Here is a 14,515-nt window from a genome sequence, read left to right on the forward strand (position 1 = left end):
CAACACTGAAGAAATGACACTTTGCTACAATGTAAAGTAGTGAGTGTACAGCTTGTATAACAGTGTAAATTTGCTGTCCCCTCAAAATAACTCAACACACAGATGAAACCCCTGGCAACAAAAGTGAGTACACCCCTAATTGAAAATGTCCAAATTGGGCCCAATGTGTCAATATTTTGTGTGACCACCATTATTTTCCAGCACTGCCTTAATCCTCTTGGGCATGGAGTTTACCAGAGCTTCACAGGTTGCCACTGGAGTCCTCTTCCACTCATTCAGGACGACATCATGGAGCTGGTGGATGTTAGAGACCTTGCACTCCTCCACCTTACGTTTGAGGGTGCCTCACAGATGCTCAATAGGGTTTAGGTCTGGAGACATGCTTGGCCAGTCCATCACCTTTACCCTTCTTTAGCAAGGCAGTGGTTGTCCTGGAGGTGTGTTTGGGGTCATGTTGGAATACTGCCCTGCAGCCCAGTCTCCGATGGGGGGGGATCATGCGCTGCTTCAGTATGTCACAGTACATGTTGGCATTCATGGTTCTTTCAATGAACTGTAGCTCCCCAGTGCCGGCAGAACCCATGCAGCCCCAGACCATGACACTCACACCACCATGCTTGACTGTAGGCAAGACACACTTGTATTTGTACTTCTCACCTGGTTGCCACAACACACGCTCAACACGATCTGAACCAAATACATTTATCTTGGTCTCATCAGACCACAGGACATGGTTCCAGTAATCCATGTCCTTAGTCTGCTTGTCTTCAGCAAACTGTTTGAGAGCTTTCTTGAGCATCATCTTTAGAAGAGGTTTTCATCTGGGACGACAGCCATGCAGACCAATTTGATGCAGTGTGCAGCGTAATATCTGAGCACTGACAGGCTGACCACCCCAAACCCTCAACCTCTGTAGCAATGCTGGCAGCACTCATACGTCTATTTCCCAAAGACAACCTCTGGCTCTGACACTGAGCAGGTGCACTCAAGTTCTATGGTTGACCATGCCTGTCCTGTTCTGAGTGGAGCCTATCCTTTTAAACTGCTATATAGTCTTGGCCACTGTGCTGCAGCTCAGTTTCAGGGTCTTGGCAATCTTCTTATAGCCTAGGCCATCTTGATGTAGAGCAACAATTCTTTTTTTCAGATTCTCAGAGAGTTCTTTGCGTGAGGTGCCATGTTGAACTTCCAGTGACCAGTATGGGAGAGTGAGAGCAATAACACCGAATTTAACACCTGAGACCTTGTAACACCAACGAGTCACATGACACCGGGGAGGGAAAATGGCAAACTGAGCCCAATTTGGACATTTTCACTTAGGGGTCTACTCACTTTTGCTGCCAGCGGTTTAGACATTAATGGCTGTGTGTTGAGTTATTTTGAGGGGACAGCAAATTTACACTCACACAGCTGTACACTCACTACTTTACATTGTAGCAAAGTGTCATTTCTTCAGTGTTGTCACATGAAAAGATAATATAATATTTACAAAAATCTGAGGGATGTACACACTTTTGTGAGAAAAAAATAAATAAATAAAAAATTATATATATATATATATATATATATATATATATATATATATATACATACATACACACACACACACACATACATACATACACACACAGTGCTCATAAGTTTACATACCCTGGCAGAATTTATGATTTCTTGGCCATTTTTCAGAGAATATGAATGATAAACATTTTTTACTCATGGTTAGTATTTGGCTGAAGCCATTTATTATTAATCAACTGAGTTTACTCTTTTTAAATCATAATGGCAACAGAAACTACCCAAATGACTCTGATCAAAAGTTTACATACCCTGATAACATGCACACAAGTTGACACAAAATGGTTTGAATCGCTATCAAAGGTAACCATCCTCACCTATGATCTGTTTGCTTGTAATTACTGTGTGTGTGTGTAAAAGGTCAATGCGTGTCTGGACTTCTCACAGACCCTTGCATTTTTCATTCAGTGCTGCACTGACGTTTCTGGATTCTGAGTCATGGGGAAAGCAAAAAAAATTGTCAAAGGATCTGCAGGAAACGAAAGTTGAACTGTATAAAACAGGAAAGAGATATAAAAAGATATCCAAGGAATTGAGAATGCCAATCAGCAGTGTTCACACTCTAATCAAGAAGTGGAAAAATAGGATTTTTTAAAACAGCTTACCTGTAAAATCCTTTTCTTTCGAAGGACATCACGGGACACAGAGCCACAGTAATTACTGATGGGTTATATAGGTATCACTGGTGATTGGGCACTGGCACACCCTATCAGGAAGTTCAACCCCCTATATAATCCCTCCCCCTTGCAGGGATACCTCAGTTTTGTAGCCAAGCAATATAGTGTATTAGAAGAGGGGCGGGACCTCTGTGTCCCGTGATGTCCTTCGAAAGAAAAGGATTTTACAGGTAAGCTGTTTTAAAAAATCCTATTTTCTTTCTCGAACATCACGGGACACAGAGCCACAGTAATTACTGATGGGATGTCCCAGAGCAATGCTACCTGAGGGGGGGGAACCACGACCAAGTAGGGTGCAATCAGACCTGAGGACCCTGTACCGCTGCCTGCAGCACACTACGCCCAAAGGCGATAGAATCTGGTGAATGTATGAACTGAAGACCAGGTTGCGGCCTTGCAGATTTGAGCCATAGAGGCCCGGTGATGCACTGCCCAAGAAGCACCAATAGCCCTTGTGGAATGTGCCCTGATCTGAAACGGAGGAATCTTCTGTTTCAAACCGTAAGCTTGAATGATCAACTGTCGAATCCATTTAGAAATGGTAGCTTTTGACGCTGCCTGTCCTCTATTGGGACCCTCTGGCAGCACAAACAAAACATCCGTCTTGCGGATCTGAGTAGTTGCCCCTAGATAGGCCTTAACTGCTCTTACTACATCCAACGAATGTAGAGATCTCTCTTCCGGAGAACAGGGATCTGGAAAAAAGGAAGGTAGAACAATGTCCTGGTTTAAATGAAAATCAGAAACCACCTTCGGTAAAAAACTAGGATGAGGGCGTAGTACCACTCTATCCTTGTGTATAATCAAATAAGGCTCCTTACAGGAAAGAGCTGCTAATTCTGATACTCTTCTAGCAGAAGAGATGGCCACCAGAAAAATTAATTTCCTTGTCAACAAGACCAAAGGAATCTGACTTATTGGTTCAAAAGGCCGTTTCTGTAACACAGCCAGGACCAAATTCAAGTCCCAGGGGTTTAGGGGCGCTTTAACCGGAGGATTAAGACGCATCACCCCCTGCATAAAGTTTCGGACCAAAGAATGCGAAGCAAGTGGCCGCTGAAATAATACTGATAAAGCAGAGACCTGGCCCTTGATGGTACTCAAGGCCAGCTTCATCTCTAATCCCATCTGTAGAAAATCAAGGATTCTACCTATGACATATTTCCTGGGATGCCAACCTCTGGATTCACACCAGGTTATATAAGCCTTCCAGACTCTATGATAAATCATCCTGGAAGCTGGCTTCCTTGCATTAATCAAGGTAGATATGACAGGACCTGAGAGCCCACGACTCTTCAGAACGTGGGTCTCAATAGCCAAACCGTCAAATTTAGCGTTTGTAAGGCAGGATGGAACACTGGACCTTGAGATAACAGGTCTGGGCGTTCCGGTAGTGTCCACGGGGAACCTACCGTCATCCTTACTATTTCTGCATACCAAGTCCTTCTGGGCCAAGCGGGGGCCACCAGAAGTACCGACTTCCTTTCCTGCCTGATCCTGCGAAGGAGTCGTGGTAGTAGCAGAATAGGCGGGAATGCGTAAATCAGTGAGAACCGATGCCACGGAATCACCAACGCATCCGTCCCGCATGCAAGAGGATCTTTTGTCCTTGCCACAAATCTGTCTATCTTTTTGTTGAATCGGGATGCAAAGAGATCTACATCTGGAACCCCCCATCTTTGGCATATTGCCCAAAAGACGTCGGGATGCAGAGACCATTCCCCTGGAAGTAACTGCTGGCGACTTAGATAGTCCGCCTGCCAATTCTCTATTCCCGGGATGAAAACTGCCGATATGCATGGCACATGCATCTCTGCCCAGACTAAGATCTGGTTCACCTCTTTTTGAGCAGCTCGGCTCCGGGTGCCTCCCTGATGATTGACATAAGCCACTGCTGTGGCATTGTCGGACTGGATCCTGACCGGACAACCCTGTAGCCCGATAGTCCAGGCCTTTAGAGCTAGATGTATCGCCCGGATCTCCAGAATGTTGATGGGTAAGGTCCTCTCTGTCTTGGACCATACCCCTTGGACCGCAGCCTGTTCCAGAACTGCTCCCCAACCTGACAGACTGGCATCTGTTGTTACCACCGTCCAGGTAACCGGTAGAAAGGATTTCCCCTTCTGCAGGTTTTCGGGTATGAGCCACCAATTGAGGCTCTGACGCACCGCATGCGACAGGTGCATCGGAAAGTCTAATGCCTGAACTTCTTGTTCCAGGTCGACAGAATACTGTGTTGCAGCATTCTTGAGTGAAACTGAGCATAGGGAACTGCTTCGAATGAAGACACCATCTTCCCTAGTAGCCTCATACAAAGGCGGACTGAGGGACCCTTCTTGGTCCTTACTGTCAGAATCAGCTCTCTCAAAGCAGTGATCTTTGCCTGGGGTAGAAATATTTTCTCCTGGCTTGTATCTATAATCAGACCTAAATACTCCAGTCTTCTTACTGGTTTTAGGAAAGACTTTTCTAAGTTGAGGATCCAACCCAGGTGTTCTAGATACCTGACCGTGGTCCTCAAGTTTCCATTCAAAGAGGCTACCGACCGGTCTATCAAGAGCAGGTCATCTAGGTATGCTATGACAGCTATACCCTGAGCCCTTAATCTGGCCAGAGGAGGAGCCAAGATCTTTGTGAACACTCGAGGTGCAGTGGCTATCCCGAAAGGCAGAGCCACAAACTGGAAATGGCGCCCTCCTACCTCGAAGCGCAGAAACTTCTGATGAGCAGGAAAAATGGGCACATGCAGATATGCATCTCTGATGTCTATTGATGCCAGAAATTCTCCTCCCTGCAGGGTGGGAACTACTGTTCGAATTGATTCCATGCGGAAGGATTGAATCCTTAGGAATCGGTTCAGATCCCTTAAGTCCAAAATGGGCCTGACATCCCCATTTGGCTTTTGGACCGTAAAAAGGTTGGAATAGAAGCCCAATCCCTGGTCCTTTGCGGGAACTATCATAATGACCTCCTGCGACAAAAGTCGCTCTAACGCTAGAAGGAGCGACTGCTTCTTCTCTGGGTCTCTGGGAACATTTGATCTGAGGAACCGAGGAGAAGGGAATTCCTGAAACTCCAGCTTGTACCCTAAGGTTACCGTGGAGACTACCCATCTGTCCTGGAAGTCCTCGTGCCAGAGCTCTGAGAACTGTCGCAGTCTTCCCCCCACTCGAGTGAGCGGGGGCGCCCCCTCATGCAGAGGTCTTAGTGTTTTGCCTAGTAGGCTTCTTTCCCCAGGACTTCTTTTGTCCCTGGGGTCGACTCTTGTCTCTGGACCCCAATGTAGGCGGCCGTCGAGACTGCCTGGAGGCTGAAGCCCCCGGCGCTGGGGAAAGAGTCCGTTTTAAAGAGGGACGCTTACTCTTCTTCTTGACAGGTAAGAGAGTGCATTCCCCACAAGAGATTCTCTTGATATAGTTATCCAAGTCCTCTCCAAACAACCTTGCACCACGAAATGGAAACCCAGCCAGTAGCTTCTTACATGGTGCTTCGGCTGACCAATTTTTCAACCATAGGATTCTACGTATATGCACCAACCCCAGTGAAAGACGGGAGGTTTGCACGATAGAATCTCTAATGGCGTCAACCACAAAGCATAAGGCCGCTGGAAGGTTAGCAAACCCCTGGGCCTGCTGTTCAGGTAATACTTTGATGACCTGCTTAACATGGTCTCTTAAGTATTGACAGACTCCAATCGCTGCTACTACAGGTTGGGCCACTGATCCTGCTAAGGAGAAAACATCCTTCAATAGGGATTCCATCCTTTTATCTACAGGATCCCTCAGCATCTGAGCATTGTCTACAGGACAAGTCAGGCTATTATTTACGGAGGAAATGGCGGCATCAATAGCCGGTATTCCCCACATTTTAATAAACTTTTCTTCCATCGGATAAAGTGTTGAAAACTTTCTCGGCGGAAAAAAACGTTTGTCTGGGTGATCCCACTCAGAATAAATAAGCTTTTCAAGTAAAGTATGAACAGGAAAAGCATGTGCTGCTTGGAAAGGTTTCAGTGACCCCAAAGCAGAAGAGGATTCTTTAGCAGTTTCAGGTATGGGCAACTTAAATGTGGAGCGGACCAATCCAGTGAGGATCTGCACTAAGACTTTCTCCTCTTGGGAAGTCGCAGAGGGTCCCTCTCCACCTGAATCCTCCGAAGAGGAATCATCCATCCCATCCCGATCCTCTGAAAGGGATTCATCTCCTTTATCCCAGAGCTCCTCTGTCTGAGGGTCTTGGGGAACAGAGGAAAGCCTAGTGCGTTTTCTTCCACTGAGTGAAGACGTAATCACGGCCATTAATCTTTCCTCTAGACCATTAATGGTTGAGGAAAAAACCTCTTGTGTAATATATACAGGGGCTGAAGTGCCAGAAGCAGGTGTAGCCCCTGACCCCGATGGCTCTCCCTAGCTAGCCGTCCCTGGCCCATCTTTAGGGGGGAGGATGCTGCCGACAGGGGGCCCTCAGAACCTGAACGAGATCCCCTAGTGTCTCTGGTTCCTGGGGTGCTTGAACCTCTTCTACCCATAGTGCAAAGCAACAAGGTGTGAGGTATACAAATGAACACTGCCCGCTGAGCGATGTAGTCTGGCTAAAAGCCTTGCTACCCAATGCTCAGTCTGGTGTTACTTCAGTAAATGCTGCCTAGGAGAATGCCTGTGTCCCACCTTACATGCGACCGTCAGCTCTGTGTCTCTCAGAAGGCTGAGTGCACCTGTACAGAGTGCCTTTAATAGCCTGCAGCTGGCCTGAGTGGGAGTCTAAACACTCTGTGCTGACATCCCGCCCCCTCCTCTACCGCCCCCCCCCCCCTCGAGTTTTGAAAAAAACGAGCGCTTCCCGCACTGCCGACTCTCCTGTCATGCTTCTGGAGAAAAGGCTGGGGATGGGGAGGAGGGAAGGAGGGAGACTGGTAACAAGATCTGCCTGAACGGCTATCTTCAGAGATGGTGGCCATTAGGCCGCAGAGCCCGGGTGGTATAACCACTTTCTAGACCCCTGTGGCCCCTCTCTAGCCTGGGGGGAACATTCAAACATGAGAAATCCCCCTTTCCACCTTACCTGCTTGCAGCCTGCTTTGAGATGCTGGGACATAATCAGCACTGAACACCTGAGACAGAGTCAGCATGTGTAGGTTTGTGCTCTTGGCAGCCCCCAGTGGTCACAATAGGCATAGCATGCATTTACCTTAAAGGAGAAAAGCCACTAGAACTAAAAAATTCTGTGGAATCTACTCTTACCTTATCCAGCCGCAGGGTGCTGTTTACACAGACCCAATCTTCACCTCTCACGGTGGGCTCCGTTTGAAAAAACCGTCAGAGACTGGGGCCCCCATCAGTAGGGGGATCCAACAGTTCTGGGACCGTAAAGCACCTCGCCAGAAATTAGGAAGTTTAAAGCCATTTTCTAATCTGCGGGGTCCAGCTCTCTAAAAAGAGAAGCATTAGGGGTAAAACCTCGTTTCTTCGGACACGAGGCCCGGGTACCATTCAATTCGGCCATGAAAAGACACTTTGAATGGATCCGGTTCGCCTGGCTTGCCCCAGTATAGGATCATAGGATATTCCCTTTGGAGCTCAGCACAGGACATCTTTACACGTCCATTACCTAAGACACTGGCGTAAAAACTGAGGTATCCCTGCAAGGGGGAGGGATTATATAGGGGGTTGAACTTCCTGATAGGGTGTGCCAGTGTCCAATCACCAGTGATACCTATATAACCCATCAGTAATTACTGTGGCTCTGTGTCCCGTGATGTTCGAGAAAGAAATGAGGGGTTCTGTTGAAACCAAACCACGGTCAGGTAGACCAACTAAAATTTCAGCCACAACTGCCAGGAAATATGTTCGGAATGCAAAGAAAAGCCCACAAATAACTTCAGGTGAAATACAGGACTCTGAAAACATGTGGTGTGTCTGTTTCAAGATGCACAATAAGGAGGCACTTGAGAAAAGATGGGCTGCATGGTCGAGTCGCTAGAAGAAAGCCATTACTATTCAAATGCCACAAAGTATACAGATTACAATATGGCAAACAGCACAGATACAAGCCTCAAACCTTCTGGCACAAAATCATTTGGAGTGATGAGACCAAAATTGAGCTTTTTGGCCACAGCCATAAACGCTACATTTGGAGAGACGTCAACAAGGCCTATGATGAAAGGTACACCATTCCTACTGTGAAAACACCAAGGTGTATTGCCAATGTTTTGGGGATGTGTGAGCTACAAAAGGCACAGGAAATTTGGTCAAAACTGTTGGCAGGATGAAGTGTGTTATCAAAAAATACTGGAGGAACATTTGCATTCATCAGCCAGGAAGCTGCGCATGGGACATACTTGGACATTCCAACCTGACAATGATCCAGAACACAAGGCCGAGTCGACCTGTAATACACAGTATTAGGAACTGGGGTATGTACATTTTTGATCAGGGTCATTTGGGTAGCTTCTGTTGCCAATATGATTTAAAAAGAGTAAACACAGTTGAGTGATAAATGGCTTCAGTCAAACACTAACCATGAGTGAAAGAAAAGTTTATCAATTATATTCTCTGAAAAATGGCAAAGAAATCATAAATTCTGCCAGGGTATGTAAACATATGAGCACAACTCTGTGTGTGTATATATATATATATATATATATATATATATATATATATATTTTCTCACCATATGCAGGGTGAGGTGCACTAACGATCTTGGCCGTGCTAGCAATCTGGTCCCTCCCACGGACCGATATGTAGAAACGATCAGGCAATATAAGGCATATATATAAGGCAATTTTTAGAAGATCGGTCTAGAATTGACCATAGACAAAACAATCTGAGTCGAGAGGAACGCATCGCCCTATCCTTATTATCCACTAGAAAAGAAATCACAATAAAGCCAGCGGATAAGGGTGGCTCTATGGTAGTTATAGATACTGCAAAATATGAAGGGGAAATAAAAAGACAGCTAGCTGATCATAACGTTCATACATGTTTGGATACTAATCCCACCACACGGGTTTTAACTAAAATTAAAAAAGTTGTAAAGAAGGCCCTGCAGGCAGGAATAATAGATACCAATACGGAAACCTACTTAATACCAGAACATCCCATTACACCTATCTTTTATGTGCTACCCAAGGTGCACAAAGACTTGAATAACCCTCCGGGTCCTCCAATCGTTTCTAGTATTAATTCAGCTACTATGTCTATTGCCAAATATTTAGATAAACATCTTACCCCTCTGATAGAGAACACTAAATCCTATATTCAGGACACTCGAGATTTCTTGTCTAAAATACAGGATTTAACCCTTCCATTAGGTGCTAGATTGGTAACATGGGATGTAGCCAATCTATATACGGCCATCCCAAACACCCTAGGACCGGAAGCTTGCAAGCGATTATTACATTCATCCAAAATATATGATGACAGACAAATCACATTTCTTTTGGAGTTGCTTACCATAGTACTGGAAGATAATTTCTTCCTTTTTAAGGATGTATATTACTTGTAATGCACAGGCACAGCGATGGGCTCGAATGTCACCCCCCCATATGCCAATGCGTTTATGAAAATGCTAGAAGAAGCATTTATTTATCATTGTAAATTATATACAGACAACTGTATCACATGGTTTAGATTTATAGACGATGTGATTGGCATATGGGTGGGCGACCAAGATTCATTGTATCTTTTTGACTTTTATTTGAATAACCTGGTTCCTGGTTTGAAATTTAATATATTTTCTTCAGATACAACGGTTCCTTTTCTAGATACTCTGCTGAGTACACAGGACAACCGTATAATGCTTGACTTGTGTAGAAAGCCCACAGACCGAAATCAGTTACTACACTACTCCAGCTTTCACCCCCCGGGGGGGTATTTAAATCTATACCAAGAAGCCAGTTGAAACGTATATCTAGGATTGTAAATCAGATGGATATAAGAGAGGCGATTGAGTGAGATGGAAGACAGATTACATCAAGGAGGATATCCAGGTGACATAGTTCAGCAAGAACATATCAATTTGGATCAAAATAGAGAAAAAAAAAACGTAACCCATAGACTGCCTTTCATCTCACAATTTCATCCATTCTCTAATAAAATCAATAATATAATTAGAAAGCATTGGTCAATATTGAATAAAAATTATCCGACCATCCCTGAGTTTTACCCCCCCCCCCCACCACCACCACCACCACCACCACCACCATCATATCGTAGGGGTAGAACGCTGCGTGATAGATTGGTCAGATCAGACCAATATAGCACACCCATTCCTCGCACTACATTCTTAGGTCCCCCGAACCATGGATCCTATCCTTGTCTATCATGTACCCAATGCACCAGTATAATAAAAGGGAAAAGTTTTTGTCACCCACATAAGGGTTACAACATTGACATTAAAGATTACTTCACATGTCAGTCATCCTATGTTATATACATTATCAAATGCCCATGTGGTTTACTTTGTGTGGGAGAAACAACCCAGAAGGTAAAAGATAGAATCGCAAGGCACAAGTACTCGATTCGTGACAAACTGGATAAACTCCCATTATCCAGACATTTCACAGAACAGAAACACACAGTATCTCAGTTAAGATATATGGTCATCGATGGTATACCCATGAATAGACGAGGGGGTGATAGAGAACTCATTCGGAAAAAACGTGAGGTTTATTTGATTAACCGTTTAAGCACGATACAACCTAAAGGGTTGAATACAGATTTTGACTTGTATTTATTCGTTTAGATGTTATTGTGAAGAGATGACATTCTGGATTTATTATTACATCGTTAGGTTTTTACAGATGTCATAAAGGGAAGTTTTTCTAGGAAGAATATTTTCTTTATGAGAAAACTTTTGTGTTATTATCCATATTGTTTCATTCTTTTCTTCTGTTTTCTTTTTTTTCCCTTTTTTTTTCGGTTTTTGATTTAATAATTTAATAATATTTTTTGTTCTTTTTTTTCCTTTTTTTGGCAAAGTAGTAATAGCACCTGTTGACAATTGATTGTTCCAACCACGTAAAATGAGGAGAAATGACTAGTTAAAAAACCTGTTACCAAATGTGGGTTAATTCATTCCAGCTTAATCAAGTATAATTAACAAACTTATGTGTATATATAACATGTGATGTATGTAACCAGTTGCAGACATACGATTGTGAGAAAGGGAGTTATCTGTGAAAGCCCGAAACGTCGCAGCCAGCTGCATCTGGTATCAGTTCGATGTCTTTGTAATCTTTGTGATTTTTTTATGGAAATAAAATTTCCTGTGCAGCAATCCTGACTCATCGTTTCTATCTATCTAAAAAAATTTAAATTTTGTAATTTGACATACATTAAAGGAGGAAGATGGAGATCTTGTGTTTCTGCTAAGCAGGAACACAGATCTGTCTTCCTCCAGTTAAGCCATCCCCCACAGTTAGAAAGCTCTCACTAGGAGCACACTTAACCCTTTGATCACCCCTGATGTTAACCCCTTCCCTGCCAGTGTTTTGGACCAGAACCCCAAGGTCTGGTATTATTATTTCTGCCCCATATCAAATTATTGAATATAAAGCATGCATGCTTCAAGCAACTAAGCTGACACTTAGTTCAGAGTCAAATTACTTTTCTGTTTTAATATTTCCTCTTTGCAATACTTATATACCATTTCCGTTAAGATTAAGACACGTCAGATAAGTCTAGCACATGCAAACCACAACACAGCCACTAATATATACATATATTATGACAAAGTATGTGACAAAGTTTTGGCTTTTAGCTGGGACTTTCATATGAGGAAGTAGCCATGTTCTTGCAATGTCCTTGATTCTTTTAGACCATTGGTGTTATCTTGTTATTTTTTTGAGTGTATTCTCGGAGCAGGTGTGACCTTCTCTGTTAACTCTTGCAGTCCAGTTCCACAGTAACAGAGGGGTAAGCTTTGTTATCTACTGAATATGTTTTTAAGGCTTATAAGTGTAGAAGCTGATATATGATAGATATATAAAACATGTACATATATATATTGGAATAGACATTTCATGATACCCTTAATCACATCCATTACAACGTCAGCACAGTGAGTGCATTTTTTTTTTAGCACTGATCACTGTATTAGTGTCACTGGTCCCCAAAAAGTGTCACTTAGTGTCCGATTTGACCGCCACAATCCCGCTAAAAATTGCCGATCGCCGTCGTGTTGCATGAACGTGCAATTACAAGTTAAAGTAGTGCAGCGCCTAATTGCAAAAAATGCTCTGGTCAGGAAGGGGGGTGAAACCTTCCAGGGCTGAAGTGGTTAACTGACAATTGCGTGGTCGTGCGACACTGTACCAAAATAAAATGTGTGTCTTTTTTCTACAAATAGAGCTTTCTATTGGTGGTATTTGATCATCTCTGCCGATTTTATTTATTGCGCTATAAACAATACTGACAATTTAAAAAAATATATATATTTAACTTTCTGCTATAAAACAATCAATAAAATGTAAAAAATATTTTTTTTTTGTCAATTTAGGTCAATATACATTCTGCATTTTTGGTTAAAAAAAAAATCCCAATAAACGCATATTAATTGGTTTGCGCAAAAGTTATAGCGTCTACAAACTATGGGATATTTTTATTTTTTACTAGTAATGGCAGCGATGAGCAACTTACAGCGGGACTGCGATATTGCGGCGGACAAAATCGGACACCTGACACTTTTTGGGGATCAGTGACACCAATACAGTGATCAGTGCCTAAAAACATACACAGTCACGGTACTGACACTGGCAGGGAAGGGGTTGACATCAGGGGCAATCAAAGGTTAAATGTGTTCATAGGGAGTGCTTACTAACTGTGGGGGAGGTGCTTTCATTGGGGGAAGGTAAAGATCTGTGTTCCTGCTTAGCAGAAACACAGCATCTGTACATCCCTCTCACAGAACGGTGGTTCTGCCTGTCTCCCGAACGATCGGCGGGTCCCTTCGGACATCACATCCGCCGGACCCGCTGATTGGCTTTAAGCAGTTAAAGAATATGTTACCCCGACATTTCATATTCCTGATTTGTGCCTGCTTCCCTTGTGTGAAATCCCTGGTATTTGTCAGTCCCTCTGCTTTACTATTAAAAACTGACTACACTAAGCAGAACACACCGTGGTCAGTTCTCTAGCTGTGCTGGGGACTCGGCCCTCCTCCAATGATCAAACTTGTCCTGACACCACCACCAACCCCCCTCGGGAAGGTCAGTGTACTGCTGTTTCTACTCTCCCCATCTTTTATGCAGCTGAAAACACAGGGAAAGTGATCAATCTTATATCAGTACACAAATGTCTTACCTTTCATTTTCATTTTAAAATGAATGGGTTGTTTTACAAGGTGATCGTTTACATTGCCCTGTTTCCGCACTAACATACCTTTTTGTTTGGCTTCTTTGACTCTGTGCAGTTCATAGAGAATTAAGTCTTCGACAGTACTCCGTGCCCTAGATCTTATCTTGGGGAAATACTCCTCCAGCAGAGCAAAGTCTCTTTTAGGTATGGTACTGAGGAGTTCATTGGCTGACTGTACACGGCGTTTAGGCCTTTGAAAACAAAAAAAAAAAAAAAAGTGTTGCTACTACAAAAGGTTGCTAAAGATGTGATCAAAACTGAAGTTATTGTTCCACAACAGGTGGACAGGCCAGCACAGAATTCACAAGCCTGAAGGTCCAAATTAGGAGTCAGCAGGCAGTCTAAAAAGTACTAGTTACTTACCGGTAACTGTCTTTCTGGGAAATCTTCCAGGACGGCACACCTGAGAGATGAGAGGCTCCTCCCGACAGGAAACACAATCAATCAACAGCTGTTTTAAGTCCACACCCTTCCCCTTGATCCTCAGTTTGTAGAGAAGTAACTCCTGAACCTGTTTCACAAGGGAAATCATTCCTCATAGGTACTCACCTTCTAGTGTTCTAAAATTTTCCCTCCTCCAACGGGTGGGAAGTAGGCCTGCCGTCCTGGAAGATTTCCCAGAAAGACAGTTACCGGTAAGTAACTAGTACTTTTCTCAAGTCATCTTCCAGGACGGCACACCTGAGAGGATAATCAAGTAGCTCAGGCCTACCTTTAGGGTGGGACCACTGCAAGACCCTCTTGGCGAACCTCGGTTCTGCAGTGAGCTTTACCTTCACTCCATATGCTTGATGAAGGTATCTTAGCTGGATCATGCGGCTGATCTGCCGGTCTACTCCACCGATGTCCCTGCCTTCTCTGCTTCGGATGCAGGATCTAGGTGGAGTGGGCTCTTAAAGATGGAATCAG

The 14,515-nt window shown here is 43.9% G+C and overlaps 1 protein-coding gene across 2 annotated transcripts in view; it reads right to left on the bottom strand.

Annotated features, from left to right (window-relative positions):
* Nucleotides 1–14,515, bottom strand: part of TTF1 (transcription termination factor 1) — a 104,686-nt gene that overhangs the window by 64,334 nt on the left and 25,837 nt on the right. For both annotated transcript variants that reach the window (XM_073600528.1, XM_073600529.1), the window contains exon 4: nt 13,631–13,797. In XM_073600528.1, the coding sequence (XP_073456629.1) occupies nt 13,631–13,797 (167 nt within the window). The remainder of the gene's footprint in view (nt 1–13,630; nt 13,798–14,515) is intronic.

This window comes from Aquarana catesbeiana, linkage group LG09 (assembly GCF_042186555.1).
Source record: "Aquarana catesbeiana isolate 2022-GZ linkage group LG09, ASM4218655v1, whole genome shotgun sequence".
NCBI lineage: Eukaryota > Metazoa > Chordata > Amphibia > Anura > Ranidae > Aquarana > Aquarana catesbeiana.